The sequence below is a fragment of the Balaenoptera physalus genome (genome assembly GCF_965194825.1).
Source record: "Balaenoptera physalus genome assembly, chromosome: 12".
NCBI lineage: Eukaryota > Metazoa > Chordata > Mammalia > Artiodactyla > Balaenopteridae > Balaenoptera > Balaenoptera physalus.
This window is the reverse complement of record NC_138897.1, coordinates 61,270,194-61,289,540: the sequence shown is the minus strand read 5'-3', so window position 1 is coordinate 61,289,540 and position 19,347 is coordinate 61,270,194. Positions and strand designations below refer to the sequence as shown.

Sequence of the window (19,347 nt, the reverse complement as noted above, 5' to 3'; positions counted from 1 at the left end):
AACTTTCTTATTTCTATTCAACTGTGCCAAGAACTTCCTGAACACAGGTGAAGAATGGTGGTACTATAAGTTTTCTTTGCCTGTGCCATTTTGGGAAATAAGTTTGTTATTAGTTTCAAAAGATGCCCTGAGTGATCTCCATATTTATCTATATTCTGCAACAAATTATATTTGAAATTCACTTATGAAAAACCTATAGGATGGAGTTAACTTTTTGAACACTTCTTCAGGCAATGGTCTGTATAAGTTTTCTTCCTTATTTAAGTCAATTTTGTTCATTTGCAATTTTCTAGAATTTAGTCCACTTTATTTGGACATGCTAAATGTATTTATAATATTATGAAAACCTAAGAAATCTCTGTATCTGAATGCATCCTTTGAGCCATTACTCCTATTGTATTTATTTTTGCCCAAAGACCATCTTTATGAATTATATATTCAATACAAGGGTTTTCTTTTTTTGCAATCCATTTGGTTGTACTTGTTTCTTGAGATGTATTTTTTCCCTCCTCTCATTTGAGTTGAATTATTAATTTGTTTTTCTCATTTAATAATAAAAGCGTTAAGCCTGTAGGTTTACATTTGATCTCAGCTGTCTTCATGCCTCCTATGTATAATGTGTAATATTCTCATTCTTTTTAATATTTAAACTTCTTTTGACAAAATAGTTGTTTCTAAATAGCCACTATTTGAGCTTACTTTGGGAGGAAAGGAATAAGTTATTTTTTAGTTCTGTTACTATCCTAAGTAAATTTTGCTTTTTGTAATTTGTAGTCTCATTGTAGCTGAGTAGCAGTTTGATCAACTGAATTTATGGCCATTTTTTGTGACACATTACCTTCTTACCTAAGAAGGTACTGGTATTACAACTTATTAGGTAGAAAATTGCTTGTTTTTTGACTAACGACCTGTCATGGATTAATGGTTTCTCGTAACAATATTTCTGTCTCTGTATAATCAACAGTTTTAAGAAATTTGATTATGTAATTTATTGAATCAAGTTAATTAACTTTTGGACCTCTAGTATGGAATATATCTGTTATCAAAATGAATCTATCTTTGTCCTTTTAGTGCCATTGCCTTGAATTTAACTTTGACACTAATACTATTACTTGTGATTTCATCTATTCAATGTTTACATTTCATCTTTGTTAATTCTTTAATTTTACACTGTATTGGTGTAGAAGGGAGTTTCTTATAAAAGATATAAAGCAGTGTCATGGAGAGAATAGGCTTCAGGTACAGCTGGCTCTGGGTTTGAGTTCTGTTCTATGGCTTACTAACCATGTGGCTTCTCATGTCATTTAAATTTCCACACTTCTCTCTTTACTCACTTTATTTAACTCTACTTCCTGGCACATGTTAAGCACTCAATAAATGGCAGCTATTTTTAATATATCCTGGTACTAGATTTTTAAAATCTGAATGTCTTTAAATGAAAGAACTTCATGTATTCACATGTTATTCAAGGTCTTATTTCTAATCATCTTATTTTACAACATGTAAATACTCGTTTTTTCTTCTGTTTTATGCTCTAAATTTATTTGCTCTTATTTCATTATCTCATATCAAATGCTATAATGCAAAACACGGTCTAAGCAAAATTAGAAGGCACTCTGCTTTTAATTGTGCTAGTAAGCAGGCAATTTTTGTGGTGGTAGTCTAGTTCAAAATTGCTTTTTCTCTGCAAACAATCCCATGATACACAAGGAAGAGTTTCCTCAAAGCTCTGTTCTATCTGATCCTTACTATGGCTGGCTGATTCCAGAGGAAACTTCTCTCTTCTAGGGGTTGTGGGCTCTGAGTCATGTTAAGAGACGCCCTTCTAGGTGAAGATGCAAGGAGCTCAGGCTGCTCAATGTCCCAGAGCCATCCTTGTTTTTGTCTTGGCTGTTTCCAATCTCCTTTGAACGTGTAATTTCCTCCACTTTCTTTCCAATACATTCCTGTTACACTTAAAAGTGGTCAGGCCTGGTTGCTATCGCTTAAAATCAAAAGTACTTTATACATATCCAGTAATCTTAAATTGTCTCATTGGATTTTTCAAACCGTTTGTCTAATATTTGAGTGCTTATTGTTGAATCATTAGTCTGTATGTGGAGTGTATCTTTGAAGATATTTACCAAGAAGAAAAAGTAACTGTTATATTTTTTAAGTCCTTGCATTATCTGTTAACTTTACATGTTTGACAAACCAATAGGGCACAGAAATCTTTAATTATAATCTTTTCATCCCAAAGATCTACAGATAAGGCCTTACTGTTATACTGACAGTCAGATGCCCAGGTAAACTGGAAATTCTGTCAAAAATACCTGTGCATTTTTAAAGTTCCACAGGTAATTCCTTTTAGTTTGGGATCCACTGCCATAAACTGTAGTGCTGGAGTGATAAGAGTTGAGGGTTTTTATGCTGATTCACTGCCTCTGACTAAATTGTTTTCTCTTATTTCTTATCAGTTTGTTTAGATGTTCACTTATTTTCTATAGAGAAGATTTTTTTCATGCATTCACTGCCATCATTAACAGAAGTATGAAACTCTGTATTGTTTATAATTTAAACTTTCTGTATATTATGATGTTTTGACATCTTAAAAAGCCTTTCTGGCTGGCGAGAGATTGCCTCGCCTGGGACGAGCCAATTCTTAGAGACAGCTAAGGGTCTAGCATGCCTCTGATACACAAACTAACCAATCCAGAGCCAAGCTTCCTCTATCCGGCCCCTGCACCCCAAGGAGTAACATTCCTCTGCCTTAATCATCTCAGAGCCAGGTACCAGGCAACTAGCTAGAAACCATGCCTAGAGCCCAAAGACCACTCAAATTATTCAAGCTAGTCAACCCTAAGCTGTTGACCTTGTCACCCCTTTGCTGCAGAGACCCCAGTAAAGGCTGTGGCTGAAGCACTCTCCTTGCTCCTGTCTTCTGCCTGCTGACCACCCTGGTGTTCTTCCATGTGGCCCCTGTGTGGCAGGCTGTGCCTCCTGTCCCTAGGACCTGTGAGTATAATAAACTTTGTTTTCCTGAGCCTCTCTTACGTCTCCTCTTGCAGCTGCACCTGACTATCTCATAAAAGAAAATATGGGATATCCTACCATCTTTCTCAATTACTATTTTAAACATTGCTGGGGGATGAAGTAATAACGCCAAACTGGATACTACCCAAATTCCTCAACAGCAGAATAATAAAGAAATAAACTGTGGTATATGTGCACAGTGGGATACTATCCTGCAATTAAAATGAACTACAACTACATACACAGTGTTGAACAAAGCCAGACACACAAAAAAGCGTGGATTGCATAATTCCATCTACATAAAGTACAAAAATGGGAAAAACTAATCTATGCTCTTTTAAGTCAAGAAAGTTGTTATACTTTGGAGAGGGGGTCGGGCTGTGACTCGAAGAGTCCTGAGAAGCCTTTTGTGGGGCTGATAATGTTCTATTTCTTAATACAGAAGCAGTGTTCATTTTGTGAAAAACTTGTATATTTATGAAATGTGCACTTTTCTCTATGTATATTACACTTAAAAAAATTAACAACAAAATGTGGTGTATACATACAATAGAATATTATTCAGTCTGAAAAAGAAATTCTGCCACATACTACAACACTTAAGCGCCTGGAGGACATTATGCTAAGTGACGTAAGCCAGTCACAGAAGGGCTAAGACTCTGATTCCACATACATGAGGCGCCTACAGGAGTCAATTCACAGAGACAGAAACCTGGGCAGTTGCCAGGGGCGGGAAAAGATTTCTGAAGATTGGCGGCAGAAGGGTGTGAATGTACTTAACACTAGTGAACTGTACATGTAAAAATAATTAAGATGATAAACTTTGTTATATGTATTTTATTACAATTTACTATATATTTTTAAAGTTAACAACAAACTACTTTTTGCTGGAAAAGTAGATATCCAAGCGTATTAGAACTATATAAAATTAAGAGCAAACAGGCTCTTAGATGATGGACTGCAGGGGACCCTCCTGTAAAGTATAAGCACTTCAGAGCACAGATGTACAGACAATTATACCGGCCAACTAGAAATAAGGGGACACAGCCTGCAGAAGGGAAAATGGGGGAGGGAGGTCACATGTCACACACACTAAAAAAGATATATCTAGATAGTTACCAACTTTGATACAAAAAGAAGTATTATGATTTGATGACATACTGGTTTCCTCAACAAGGAAATCTTTTATCTCAAGATAAGAATGAAAATATGAAGGAAAACCTACTTCCTATATACGTATTTTAAAACTATTTGGTGTAAGAAAGCTGGAAGTACTGGACAAAAACATCTTATTCATATCTGTTACTGGTTACGTTTTGATGTTAAGAGTCTCGATAAACAAGGTCCAAATAAAGGGTTAAAATCAAATGAGAAATTATTAAGTACTTATTTAACCTACCTATTTGTTCCCCTAAGATCAGGCACTGTTTTGGTACTGGAGCTCCAAAGACCATTCCCCGAAGTTTATCCATTGGAGGAGCTTTATTCTGAAGGCCCCCAAACTTTCCATTACTTCGAATGCGATCTCCATCTCTGGTCAGCAGTGTAGGACAGTGTGTAATTTTAACAACCTATTGTAAGTAAATGGATATTAATTAGCGAGTCTACAAAACTTATTTCCACTGCTCTAAGAAAAGAGAAATCACTTAAGGGTTCTGAGATAAGAAATGACATGATCATGATAGTATTTTCACAAAATTAATTACCTAGTGATGTGTAAGATGACTGGGGGAAAAAAACAGAGGCAGGGAGATGAATTAGACTACCTCTCAAGTGTTAGCCTAAACTAGAATAGTGACAACACAAATGGAAAAAAGTGAAATTGATGACCTGATTGATGGCTTGATTGATAAGAGGAAGGAAGAGAGAGGGACAAGCCAGAGACCTGTGTGCTTCTGAAACCCAAGGTAGTACCCAGCCTGTATCACTAGCTCAGTTTCCTTCTGTTAGACAGAAGTTTTCCAGATGACCAAAGGCTAGCAAAAAGGATATTATATTAGACTGAAGAGAATACAAACTCAAAAGCAAAGGGACAAATCTTCAGAGGACAATACTACGAGTTCAGTTGTAGGAGGAAAAAGAGCTGGTGAGTTGAGAATTGGGGGAACTAGAATTATATAGTAAAACCTAAGTCATGGAAAGGGAAATAGAAAGTGTTAGTCAAGAACTAAATTCTTCAGAGAAGTCAGAGAATAAAAGAAAAACACTAGATTTAGTATTTTATGATCTTCAAGAATATTCTTTCAAATAAAGGTCTAGGATATACAAAAATAAAATGTTCAACTTCACTGGTAACCAGTAGTGGAACTGAAATAACTTGAAGTGGAATTCAAATGAGATATTTTCACTACTCAAAAATGTTAAAATACACACACACACACATACATACACACACACACCACACAATGTTGGAGAAAGGGTCTTCTTGTACTAATCTGCTCTGGGACAGCCCTTCTCAAAGCAAATGTGACAAGTGTTTAAAAGCTTAACAGTTAGGGACTTCCCTGGTGGCACGGTGCTTAAGAATCCGCCTGCCAATGCAGGGGACACGGGTTCGAGCCCTGGTCCAGGAAGATCCCACATGCCTCGGAGCAACTAAGTCCGTGCGCCACAACTACTGAGCCTGCACTGTAGAGCCCGAGAGCCACAACTACTGAAGCCTGCGTGCCTAGAGCCTGTGCTCCCCAGCAAAGAGAAGCCACGTCAATGAGAAGTCCATGCACCGCAACAAAGAGTAGCCCCCGTTTGCCACAACTAAAGAAAGCTCACACACAGCAATGAAGACCCAACGCAGCCAAAAATAAATAAAATAAATATATTTTTTAAAAAAAAGCTTAACATTTTGCATGACCCAGCAATTCCACTTCTAAGAATATTCTGAAAAAAATCATCACAGATGTGAACAATGTGCACTGAAACATTGTTTTAATAATGAAAAATATGAAACTTGCACGTTTCAATAAGTTACATAAATAAATTATGGCACATCCACATAATGAAACAGAATGCATACATTTAAAAAATGACTAAAGAAGAATAATTTAATAACATGTAAAAACACCTAATCCAATCTAATACTGTGGATTAAGTAGTTTCTGAATTATAAAAGATTAAATAAAATACAATTTTTAAAAATGAAAAGCAATAGGACATGTAATAGAAAATCATGACTAGTATTTATTCTTTTAATATAATTCCAAGGTAATTTACAGATATTTTCCCATCAAACTGGCTACTTTCTATAAAATTTAAATGCAACAGAATGTCTATTTCAAGAAAATCTGTGGTGAATTCTTTGGTGAAACGAATCTTTTAGTAAAACAAACTATCACACCTTACTTTCTTAGTTTTGGTTTGGATTTGTATGTTTCCTAAAAGTGAACATTAAAAATACAGACTGAATTAATGGACTATTATCATATTATTATTATTATTAAATTATATTATAGTAAAATTATTATTAAATTATCAAATTTCAGGCAATGTTTTTACAGATTTAGTACCATCTTAAATAACAAACACACTCAAATTTCTTGTCTATTTTCTTGTTAACACACTCACTGACAGTATGAGTTACAGGCCTCTGGTAGAAGGGACAGTTTTTCAATTCTCAAATGGCATGGAAGAAAGGAGAAATGACAAGTTGCTATTTAATGGGTACAGAGTTTCAGTTTTACAAAAAGAAGAGAGTTCTGCAGATTGGTTGTACAACAATGTGAATGTAGTTAACACTACTGAACGGTACACTTAAAAATGGTTTAGATGGTACATTTTGTTATATGTATTTTACTATAATTTACCATTAAAAGAAACTTCAGTCCTCACTAGGCACTATATTAGGACAAAAAAGATCATGACAGCTTTTACAAATTCAGTGAGTGAACAACAGTGCTACAGTTCTGGGCAATACTTATTCACAACTGCTGTAAGGATTAGCAAGGGGTGGAATCAACAAGGAGTTGAAGTAGTATAAACGGCATGAAGAATTTAGGAAGAGAAAACGATAACAAAGACTACTGAAACCTAACAATATCACCAAGAGATGTCATAAAAGCCTTTTCTTAGGAGAGCTTTAAAACAATATTTAATTGGTGGAGTGACCTCATTAAAAACTTTGGAAGCAAAAAATCAGTATGTGCTATTCCAGGTGTCCCCAACCCCCGGGCAGCACAGCAGAAGGTGAGCAGCAGGCAAGTGAGCAAAGCTTCCTCTGCTGCTCCCCATCACTCGCATTACCGCCTGAACCATCCCCTCCCACCCCACCCCATCCTTGGAAAAACTGTCTTCCATAAAACCGGTCCCTGATGCCAAAAGGTTGGGGACTGCTGTGCTATACCAATTATGAGGAACAAATGCTGTCCCCGCTTTTGTCACATATGCTGTTACTTAAAAAAAAATTTTTTTTTGATGTGGACCATTTTTAAAGTCTTTATTGAATTTGCTACAGTATTGCTTCTGTTTTTGGTGGGTTTTTTTTGGTCATGAGGCATGTGGGATCTTAGCTCTCCAAGCAGGGACTGAACCCACACCCCTGCATTGGAAGGTGAAATCTCTTTTTTTTTTTTTTTTGGCTACATCAGGCAGGTCTTAGTTGCGGCACGTGGGCTTCTCTCTAGCTGTGGTGCGCGGGTTTCTCTCTGGTTGTGGCGTGCGGGTTTTCTCTCTCTAGTTGTGGCACACAGGCTCCAGAGCGTGTGGGCTCTGTAGTTTGCGGCACGCAGGCTCTCTAGTTGAGGCATGTGGGCTCAGTAGTTGTCGCACATGGGCTTAGCTGCCCCGCAGCATGTGGGATCTTAGTTCCCCGACCAGGGATTGAACAAGCGTCCTCTGCATTGGAAGGCACATTCTTTACCACTGGACCAGGCAGTCCCTGAAAGGTGAAATCTTAACCGCTGGACTGCCAGGGAAGTCCCTCTTACTTTTTTTTTGAAGCTATGGATTGGTGTCTTTCATCAGTTCTTAAAAGTTTTCAGCCATTAGTTCTTCAGATATTACCTGTGATCCTTTTATCCTCCTCCTCTTGGCACTCTGATTAGATTTTTAAAAAATATTTTCTCATTCTATCCTTAGTGACTATTCAGCCTCTTTCTCTTACATTCCTTCTCTCTGGGCTGCAGTCTGGATAATTTTTCTGACCTATCTTCCAATTCACTAAATTCTCTATTAAGCTGTTAAGTCTGCCCAGTATTTAATTTTTATTATATTTTTTATTTTTAGATGCTCTATTTGACTTTTTCAAGTCTACTTGCTCTTATCTTCTTTGCAACACTTTCATTTCTTAAAATATATTATAAAATATATTAATACATATTTCAATGAATATTTAATATTTCTTAAATATTAATATTTAAAATATACTTTAAAATATTTGCTCTTATGTTCAATATGTTTTCTTTTCCACTTAGTGCTGAAGTTCAAGAAGGGTAATTTTCTTACACTCTCTAGAAGCACTTAGGAGTTGAGATGGAGGGGGGCAAGTTAATTTCTTTTGTTCAGTCTTATACTAAGGGGTTTAAGCCCTTTGGGGGGGGTTCCAGTTTATTGGGAAAGAGGTCTTTGATCAGATTCCCTACTTTGGTATGTCTTACCCTCTGAGCCTTTCAAAGGAGTGCAAATTGATGCTCAAGTTCCATTAGTTTAACAAATGTTCTTAAAGCAAAATCTGGCTTCACTGTTATGTTTATCTCTGGGTTCCCACCCTCACTTAGAATTCTTACTTTCTTGCCAGTTCATACAGTAAGATATATATCTTAATGATATATATAGCCAGAACTAGCTTTTTGAAATGGCCTTTTAGTTTACCTCTGCTAGAATTTCCTTTGGCTACCCTAGTTGTCTAGTCCATCTCTGCATAACCCTCAGTGCCTAGTGCTGTGCCTAGTGATACACTGGAGCCAGCATTTACTGGGTCATGAGAACCGGGTCTCCTGAACGCCTCATTCAATGACCACACGTAGGGAGCTGGAAGTCAGCTATGATATGAGTATTCACACTATGGGGGCTGGCAAAAGCTACAGATCAGGGTCCCAGCACCCCACTCTCCAGAGCCAGCTGTTCAACATTTAATAGCACCCCACTGTGTCTCACACACACTAAGTGTCCAAATAACGGACTGAACTAACTAGAATCTTCCAGTTATTACCCAACTTGTTAATTCTATGCTCACTAGTAAGCTTCTCATCTTCTCCTAACAGATTCCATGTTGTCATACCACTTAATGGGTATGCTTTCTAGCCTATAATTCAGGACATACAAGCATGCTAATCACCACCTGAATACAGCAGCTCCTCCACCCACAACTGTTTTCTGGTATAGTACAGTAGAGCCATTATTAGGCTCATAAGGAACCATTCGTGAAGATGCCACATACTTTTACACAATTAGTTGTTTAATTTTCAATAATCTCACTAATTTAGCTCTCCTAAATTCAAGACACTTTTTATTTCTTCTTAACTGGGCCCAAAGAAAAACTGTTCTGACTAGTTCTATTTCTGCCATGAATTAGGACTATGACTTGATAGAGAACCATTATTTGTTTTGAACTTAAGGTTTCTCATCTAGAAAGTGAGAGTATATGATTTTTAAGGTATCCATGACTTTAGAATACACTATTTATTGGTACTGGATCATATTTTAAACTGACCTCTGTTTTCTCTTAAGTAACTGCATCCTTACTTTCAGCTATAATAATTTGCAAGCCTATAGTGTTTACATACATGTTTATCACCTGCTATTTCCAAGTCCCTAACACCATATTTATTAAATTTAATACTTCTTCTGTATCAAAGAATTCAAAGACCTCTGGATTTCAGATCCAAAGAGAGCATTCCTCTACTGAAATTTTACTCTATTTCTTATTTTATTATTTTATTCAATCTTTACAACAGCCCTCTGAAAGGTGTTTCTTCACAGTAGATTGCCTTTCTTTTCTCATTAAGTAAAACTTAGAAGTAATATCGAAGGGATAATCTTTCTTAATACATACAACAGTATACAATATATTCTCCCATCTTATTTAAATTACATAAGCTTATTTTTAAAAGGGCATCATCTTATACTTTATCATTTGGCAACTTTTCAACAAAACAATATATTTTGTACGTCTTCCTTGTTAGGACATATCAATCTGCTTTATGTCTTTTTAATAGCTACATACTACTCTACTGTATAAATTACTGTAGTAGAGTTGTGCAATCCCAACTGATGGACTTCACACTGCTTCCAAAGTGTCTTAAAAATTCTTAAATATTCTTTTTTTTTAAAACATCTTTATTGGAATATAACTGCTTTACATCTAATGAATATTCTTGTACATATCTTTATATACTTGTGGGAGCATGTCTGTAAGATAAATTATTTTAATACGTTGTGATGGTACAAAGATGGCGGCAACTTCTTTGCCCCTCCCATGGAGAGGAAAGAGTCTATTTCAAACTCCCCACTCCCCGATGTGGGTCTGGGCTGGCCAGATTCTGAACCGAATGTACTTCCTGACGCTGGGACTTAAGAGACCTGCAACTTCTGCCATCACTGCTCTAACTTCCCTTCTTAGGTCCCAAATGCCATTTGAAAAAGCCCCAGCAGCCACAAGGAGAGGTTTGCATAGAGAGATCTAAGTCTGCCAGCCTACCAAGTGCCTATCCAGTAGCCAGTATCAACTAGCCAGTACAGGTGGGAAATAAACTAAGTAGGAACTAATTCATTTTCAAAAATAATTTCAAGGAAATATTTCCAACCCAGAACTTGCTGGGTTGGACTGTTTTTCCTCCCCAGCCTGTTCAGCTAACAAAATGTTCTTGAAAAAGAAATGGAAAGCCTCAGGGCTAAGATCAAATCCAGGGTACAGCCAGTAAAATGTGGCCTCAAAGTCAAATATCAAGTGAAGGATGTCCCTATGTTAAGACCTCAGAAAGATTTAAGGCACTGCTTTCCAGATCCTCTTAGCTAGAAAAAGGTTTCTAAAAGCCTTAATGGTATTATCTCACACACCCATGAGTGGAGGTGAGAACAATGACCCCAGCAGACAGCACCAGCTGAGCCTCTGGCCAACTCCAGCTGAATCCCAGATGGCTACCAGCATCAACTGCCAGCTATGTGAGTGAGGCATTTTGGAGCTTTCACCATCTCAGTGCAACTAGCTAACACTACTGGGAGAAACCCACAGAGAAATGAGAAATAATATGTTGTTACTGTTTAAAGCCACTAACTTCTGAAGTGTTTGTTATGTAGCAATAGATAACGGAAACATTTATATTGCCAAACTGCTCTCCAAAAGTATTATGGGTTGAATTGTGTCCCTCAAAATTCGTATGTTGATGTCCTAACCCCCAGTTCCTCAAAAATGTGACCTTATTGGAAGACTGAGTTTCTACAGAGGTAATCAAGTTAAAATGAGGTCATAACAGTGGGCTCTAAGCCAATGAGTAGTTTCCTTATACAAAACGGAAATTTGGACACAGATATGCATAGATGTGAACAGACACAGGGAGAAGATGACCATCTACAAACCAAGGAGAAAGGCATGGAACAGACCCTCCCCTCATAAGCCCTGGAAAGAACTGACCCTTCTCACACCTTGAATTTCGGTTTTAAGCCTGCAGAACTGTGAGACAATACATTTCTACTGTTTAAGCTACCCAGTCTGTGGTGTGTTGTTACAGCAGCCCTAACAACTAATAAACAAGGGCTACGTCAAATTACATTTCCAACAACATTATCTGAGTGTACTCTTTTTCAATACCACCATCAATAACAGATACTGATTTTGAGTCTTAGGACAATTTCATAAACATCTCATTTTAATTTGCATCTTGGCAAATTCATTCCTATATTTTGCCCAATTTCATGCTGCTTATCAATCTGTAGGATTTAAATTGGTTTTGACAAGGTTACTTAGTCATTTGCACATGTATCCTAAAATAAAATTATTTCTATACAGAGATATATATTAAATTTTTAAAGTACACATTAAAATTGGAGCTACAAATTAAAAAATAATTCAAATACATACCTCTTTTCTATAATGATTGGCAGCATCCAAATTATCCAAAATAATGGTGTCTCCTAACAGCATACCAAATACTAAAACATTCAATTAACAAATTATTAAAATTATGACATATTTTTTGGTCATATTAAAATATTAACACAAACTTCTGGTGGTGAGCATGCTGTTGTGTACTCAGAATTTGAAATATAATGACTGTGCACATGAAACTTTTATTTTTAAAAAAACTGAGATATTTCTTAAAATCTTAACATATATTACAAAGTTTTATTAGAAATAATGCTAATAACATAAGAATTTTATTCAATATTTTCCTCTAACAGGAAAAATGAGAGAAGTAAATATTAATAAAACTATCACTTATAAATTAAATAAGAACATAATTTTCCATAGTCAGTAATTTATGTATCTGGATCACAAATGTAACATCTGTATAAAAAAGCCATCATAATTTCCTTTACCTGTTTCACAATGTTCTACGTTATCTGGAAATGTTAACAAATCTCGGGCAAAGACGGGATCTCCAATGGGTTTAAAATACGATTTTCCATTTCGGTAATGAGGCAGAGGTCTGAATTTTAAAAAATTTTAAACAAAACATGTAACTTTTAATCAAAAAATATATACTATGAAAAACATATGAATATACTGATTATTTTTGTGATCATTTAATCAACTCCCTATGCACAGGTAATACTCCTAAATTATTAACCGTTATGCCTTTAGAAATGAAGATGATATTTACCATTTAAAATATCTTAGTTTTATCTGTACTGCTATCATCATATTAGTTTGTAAAATCAATATAAACTAACTTTTGTTTAGTTTGACAAAGGAGAGAAGCAGCCTCTCAAGCTGGCCCTAAACGAGGATGCCAATGATATGACTGTCTCACGTGGAGAGTGGCCCTAGAATAGACGGGGGGAAGGGGCAAGGCCCAAGACACAGCATACGAGAGGGAAACAGCCCAGTACTCTGGCCGCCTGTCCTCTGACACACCGTACAGAATGAGCAACTGAAGTCCAGGGATAACAATGAGATTCAAGAGATGGAGGCTGACTGGGGTGTCAGGGCTTTCCCCTTCCATACGGTAGCTTTTCCCAAATCTTGTAGGTAGGAGTAGAGGTTGGGGTGGCTTTAAGAGCTAGTTAACTCAATCCCAATAACAGGCACAATACCAGAAAGAGAGAATAACTAGCTTTTAGAGCAAGCATTAGCCTTAAATACCAGATTCATACTTTCCCTAAATCAAGAATTCTTAACTTGGTCCTCAGGTATTATGAAATAAAAGAGAGGCCCTCCTGGAGGTAAAATTACTTTTACAAAAATTATTACCCTTATAAACACAGTCATTATGATTTGACAGGATTTCCCATGTTGTTTAAAATGGGTGCTGACTGGTAGCAGAGTAGGAGATTTTAGAAGCAGACAGATTTGAGTTCAAATTCCAGCTGTTTCCTAAATCTATTTTTAGATTACAAAGTGAAATAAAATGTTAGTTTAATGACACAGTAAGCTCTTAATATTAGTTTCCATTCTCCTTCAAGTCCCCATACCTACCCAACTGTACACCTTGCAAAGCTTTGTTTAGGAATCTAAGAAAATTATTGGTCAATAGTCTGTTGCACATTTTAATTTTTTTGTTTTGTTACCACCATTTCGTTTTAGTCTTTTAAGGTAGATTTTTAAAAATAGCCAAAAATTAGAGAACACATAAAATATTTTAAATTTTAGATTAAAAATGCTTAATTGGTTTGCATGGTTATTTCCTAAAAACATATTTTGAAAAGTAAATGGGAAAACACTTAAAGAAACCAGATTTATATTAAAACAAAGATGTAACATCTTTTTAAAAAAAAAAAAAGGTGTAACATCCTAAGTAGATGGTCTCTTACATTTCAACTTTGCTAATGGCAGTTCCAATAGAGAAACCTTCTCTACCTAAATGATGGCTCCTTATTTTCATACGACATAAATAGGACAAAAGACATGTATCTATACTCTTACTCCAAATGAAGGTGTTCCATATTCTGTTAAGGATAATGACATCTTACCATTTTTCCTGTTGCAAAGGCCAAAAATTCGCTTTGGGTTTGTGTGTTTGTGTGCTTGTATGTGTATCTCTCATACATACAAATAACATTTAATTGGCAAATTAAACTTGGCCAGCATATATGATCAAATACACTGCAATACTGATCTTAACGAAGATCATATTTGTGATGAAGACAAAAATAATGCAGATACTTTGAGTCACTTCTCTTTTTTAAGCGTCTTTTAGAGAAATTTTAAAATTCGGTGATTTGATAAAAAATAGAAAAGAAATTTCTGAAAAAAATCATTACTTTCACTTTTTTCTAACCTTTTCCAATCTGGAAGAGTCTTCTTATAAATAGAATCAAGGGGCAACACCTGCTGACGACCTTGGGTTTCGTCATAGATACGACGTGCAGCATCAGTGGTCAGGGTGACCACACAGTCCATGTCACTTGCCAGATGCCAAGAAATAACCATTGCGGCTCTATCATCTTCAATTTGTGCCAAGTGTGCAATCTATAGCCCATTTTACAAATCAAGTAAAAAAGTTTTAAATATATATAAATCTGACATTAAATATTTTAAAAGCCCAAGTCTAAAGCAAAAACACTTTTTTTGAAACACTCACATAAATTAACAAAAAAAATCTCAAACTGTAAAAGCTTACTGGCTTAAACATATTAAACTGTCTCTTCTATTAAATTTTAAAAAACTGTTCCACAGATTAAACTACAGTAAATTTTGCAAGTAACCAAATAAAAATATTTGGAATATTATCAGCTAGGTGATGTACTTTTTCCCCCACATTTAATATCTCTACTATTGGGGTGTGTCAACTGATAAAGTAATCATAAAATACACTTAAACCTAAATATAGTTATATACTATACCCTTCTAAGTAGATCTTTTACTCAGATGATTTTTCAGAAAACAAATCTAAACATCACAGATAAGAATCATTTCTTCTGCTTATATAAACACTTTAGAGCTTAGAATTAACAGTCACTCTCCTATTTACAAATACAGCTGACCCTTGAACAATGTGGAGGTTAGGGCCACTGACCCTCCAAGCAGTCGAAAATCTACATATAACTTCACAGTCGGTCCTCCATACCCACAGTTTCACATCCGAGGATTCAACCGTTAGGCAGTACTGTAGTCGGTATTCAGTTAAAAAAAAAAAACTGTATAAGTGGACCCTCACAGTTCAAACCCATGTTGTTTAAGGGTCAACTGTATAGCAGTCCATCAGTATCCATAGGGGACTGGTTCCAGGAACCCCCTCAGATACTAAAATCTGTGGATACTTAAACCCTTTATATAAAATGTCATAGTATCTGCATATACCATCTTGTACACTTTAAATCATTTCTAAATTACTTATAATACCTAATACAATGTAAACGTTATGTAAATAGTTGCCAGCATATGACAAACTCAAGTTTTAGTTTTTGGAACTTTCTGGAATTTTCCCCCCAAATATTTTCCATCTGCAGTTCGTTGAATCGAAGGATGCAGAACCTGTGGATAGAGAGGACCCACTGTATTTTAGTCACAAGCTTGCTCAAAGTCCAACAAGGCTGAAATTTTGTGGCAGATTTCAAAACCTCATTTATTGCACTGATATGGTCACATCTACCCTTTATTCTTACCTGATCTGGTAGCAAAAACCTGCCCTAGCAATGAGAACGCTGTGTCACTGTTAAAAACATCACAATGTCTACTCTTGTACAGTAGTCCCCCCTTATCTGTGGTTCCTCTTTCCCCAGTTTCAGTCACCCACAGTCAATGGCAGTCTGAAAATATTAAATGAAAATTTCAGAAATAAACAATTCATAGGTTTTAAACTGCACACCATCTCAGTAGTGTGATGAAATCCCACTCTGTCCTGCCTGGGATCCCCAATTATCGGTACCGTCATAGCTCCATGATCTAGGATCACCCAAAGCAGATAGAAAACAAGATAATAAAATGTAATGCCTCTTAAAAGGCTTAAACACAAACCTTTCCCAAAACATCTCCACTGCCTTTAGTATAGTTAGGAAGAGTACATGATCTTCTGGGTTTTTTCTTTAGTTCTTCCTGTTCTGATATCTTTCTCTTCAAAAGTGCTTCAATGTGTGGCATCTGTAATTTAAAAAGAAAAATTAACTGCAAGGCCAATTACAGTTAGTCTTGTACCAGGCAGAGAAAATAGCAGAGAAAACCCAACAATTTAGACAACTCGAGAACATAAAGTTACAACTCAAGAACATAAAAGTTACTAAGCAGCCATTCCTTTCTTATAAGAGTATGATCATAGTAATGTAAAGAGTCAACCTCACTGATTCTTTTTTTTCTTAGTTAAGAAATATATAACGTATAATAGGACTTATGAGTTATACACATAAAGAATGTAAGCTTTAAAAAAATCTATTGTCTTTTGTTACTTTCTCTCATTTTCTTTGCCACCACATATACTGATTATCACTTAGGCCTCTTCAATGCAAGTTCTCAAGTTGGTGTATTATTAATTTAATTTATTGGTGTCATTAGATTAGAAACACAAACTGCAATTTCTTTGAAAAGAGAACTCCATCATTGTTAGCCCATTTTAATGTCTAGTAAGTGACTAGATTATAATCCACATATGGCTTAGTACCCCAAAACAACAGTGTATATAACATTCCTAATAAAATATGAATGGTAAAAAAAAAAAAATTATAGGTTAGAATTTAATTAAAAAGAAAAAACTTTCACATATACTTGAAAACTGTACCTGTTGTGTTGTAGGAATGTCAATATTGTGTGTTTTTAGTTCATTTCGCAACTGGGCCTCTTTTAATTTTGCTTCTTCAACTTGGCCTAAAATTAAAAACAAACAAACAAAAACTATCAATTTGTGATAGCCCCCAAAATACAGTTGTTGAAGAATGTTTTCAATCCCTTGTTTTTTCCCTTTTAATGACTGATGCTAAAATGAAAAATGAGGACTATTATAGAAATTTTAAATTAAACTAAAATCTAAAATTAAAGTTCATTTCTAATACACAAAAATAAAAAACAAAATTAATGCAGCTAAGGGAGGTATTATGATATGTTACAAACCACAAGTAATCTTGGAAAAGCTATTTAATTCTAATCCACGTGACTATACATAATTTATACGTAATTGCGTTAAGGTTATTCTAAGAAACAAATAGGACTTTTTAAAAACAAATTTTCAGTGCTACAAATTGTGTATTATTTCATTACTCTACTTAGTTCCTATTATCCTCTAAATATCCTTGACCTGTGAAAAAAATCCGACAAATAGAGCACAACTCAGCAAATGCCTTGTCTTAAACAGTATACAAACATTATTAAAAATTGTAGCAAATATTCCATGTATTTATTAAAAAATAAATTACATATTTCTCTGCTGCAGATATTTTTAAATTGAACTACACACAGTCACATGGCTCAAACTAAAACTTAAATTACATATCACTCTTTCAGTGATATTGTCATCCAATGTCTTTTGCCAAATGCTAGAGCTAGATATAAACCTTATTACTGTTATGTCAAAACCTTTAAATTTCTATAGATTCAGATTTCTAGTAAAAGTTTCAAATTTTTGTAGGTAAACAAGATATACATTTATTTAAAATGCAGGAATACTTCATCTTAAGAAGATCGAATGATGAGTAATATAAACCATCACTACCACCTTTCTGCCGTGTCCTGCAGTTTACTTCTAAGTTCAGGAAATTAGACAATGTTTGTGTCTCATGGCCTCAAACTTCTACCTCACCATTCCCCAAAGCATCATTTTCTATTACCTTTGAACACAAAATGACTTACACTTCATCTCATCAAGAAGCTGTTTGCTGGCATCAAATAAACTTCTATACATTATAATAGACTTAGATAATTGGTCCTTTTCTTTTGTAAGTGCTGCCATTTGTTGCTGCTTCTTAACATCTAAGAAAAAATATTCAGATAATTTACTTCAATTTTTAAATTGTGACTTTTCCAAAATGTCATAACATGATTAGATAACTAGTAAGCACCATGTTAATGGAAAGCAAAACAAAGTTATATAAAGTACCACTAACTTAAGAGTTTATCCTCTATTTTCCTAGAAACTTACCATTGTAAAACATAAATGGTAGGATATATGATTCTAATGTTCTTGATAAGCCTGGTAGCCGAGGCTCAAACACAATAAAATACTCAGTGCTATCCCTTCCAGGACTATTTTCTGCCAGAACTAGACTCTGTATAAAGAAAAAAGCAGTAAGGAAAAAAGAGATTTGAAAAGGTATTTGTAAATGTATAAATGTTATATATCTCATTATACTCTGTTTTCAAGTAAGTGGTAAATTTTAAAGGCAAAAGGCAAAATTGACTGACCTGTGAGATTCATTAAGCATTCATTAAAACATCAGCAGCACCATCCAAGACACAGAACTCTTTACCTTTTGTTATTGATTTGAAAGTCAAATTATCTTACCAATAAATAGCTTATGCAAAAATTATATACAATGGAAAACTATAAGAAAAAGTATCTTTCCAGGCCAGAAATATCAATGGCCACTTATATCCTGACTAGAAATATCTTCCTGATTCCAACCTTTAAGTTGAAGCAGTGTGAAACAGCTGATGGTGTGAAAGTTATAAAAATAATCACAAAGAAATCCACAAAGCCCAATGCTGAGTTTAAGTTACAGCTGTTACCATGGAAGTAGACCCACCAGTCCCAGGTGACCAAACAAAAGGTCCTGAAAAGCTCTAAACATTTGTTTTTTGTTTTTTTTTTTAATGTATTTTTCTTCATTAATGAGCACACACACACACACACACAAACTTCTGATATACTTTGAGACCATAACATATAACTAGTAAATAATGCAATATAAATATTTATATCCTAAATAACTTCTTCAGTCTTACAAGGAAACAATAGGTACTAATTGTTTTGTTTTTTAGACCACAATAAAATTCAGATGTAAAAGTTCTAAAAATCTAAATTGATAGAACACTGTAAAACAATCCACGAAATAATAAAATTATAAGTCCATCATTAAACCAATCCCCAATCCCACCACTTAGTTTCTGAAAGCTGTTTTCAATGTATTTACATGAATATAAACACAAAAATAAAACTGTTTGCACTTTAAAAATAACATACACTTTATACTGCAGCAATCTGCTTTCAGCACTCATTTTGATCTGTCAAACAATTCAAGTGAATGTTTAAATACCGATTTTTTACATTTATGCATAGTATAGATACAATACACTATAATATCCTTTCACTGGGTGATGAA

General features: G+C 35.0%; 1 protein-coding gene across 7 annotated transcripts in view; it reads right to left on the bottom strand.

Moving 5' to 3' along the window:
- Nucleotides 1-19,347, bottom strand: part of SMCHD1 (structural maintenance of chromosomes flexible hinge domain containing 1) — a 133,454-nt gene that overhangs the window by 11,222 nt on the left and 102,885 nt on the right. For all 7 annotated transcript variants that reach the window (XR_014252077.1, XM_082418557.1, XM_082418554.1 and 4 more), the window contains 8 exons: nucleotides 18,168-18,294; nucleotides 17,879-17,998; nucleotides 16,815-16,900; nucleotides 16,061-16,183; nucleotides 14,382-14,572; nucleotides 12,481-12,590; nucleotides 12,023-12,093; nucleotides 4,412-4,583 (listed from right to left, as the gene is read on the bottom strand). Coding sequence is in view for 6 of the 7 variants with exons in the window: in XM_082418557.1 (XP_082274683.1) it covers nucleotides 4,412-4,583; nucleotides 12,023-12,093; nucleotides 12,481-12,590; nucleotides 14,382-14,572; nucleotides 16,061-16,183; nucleotides 16,815-16,900; nucleotides 17,879-17,998; nucleotides 18,168-18,294 (1,000 nt within the window). In the remaining variant the exon portion in view is untranslated. The remainder of the gene's footprint in view (nucleotides 1-4,411; nucleotides 4,584-12,022; nucleotides 12,094-12,480; nucleotides 12,591-14,381; nucleotides 14,573-16,060; nucleotides 16,184-16,814; nucleotides 16,901-17,878; nucleotides 17,999-18,167; nucleotides 18,295-19,347) is intronic.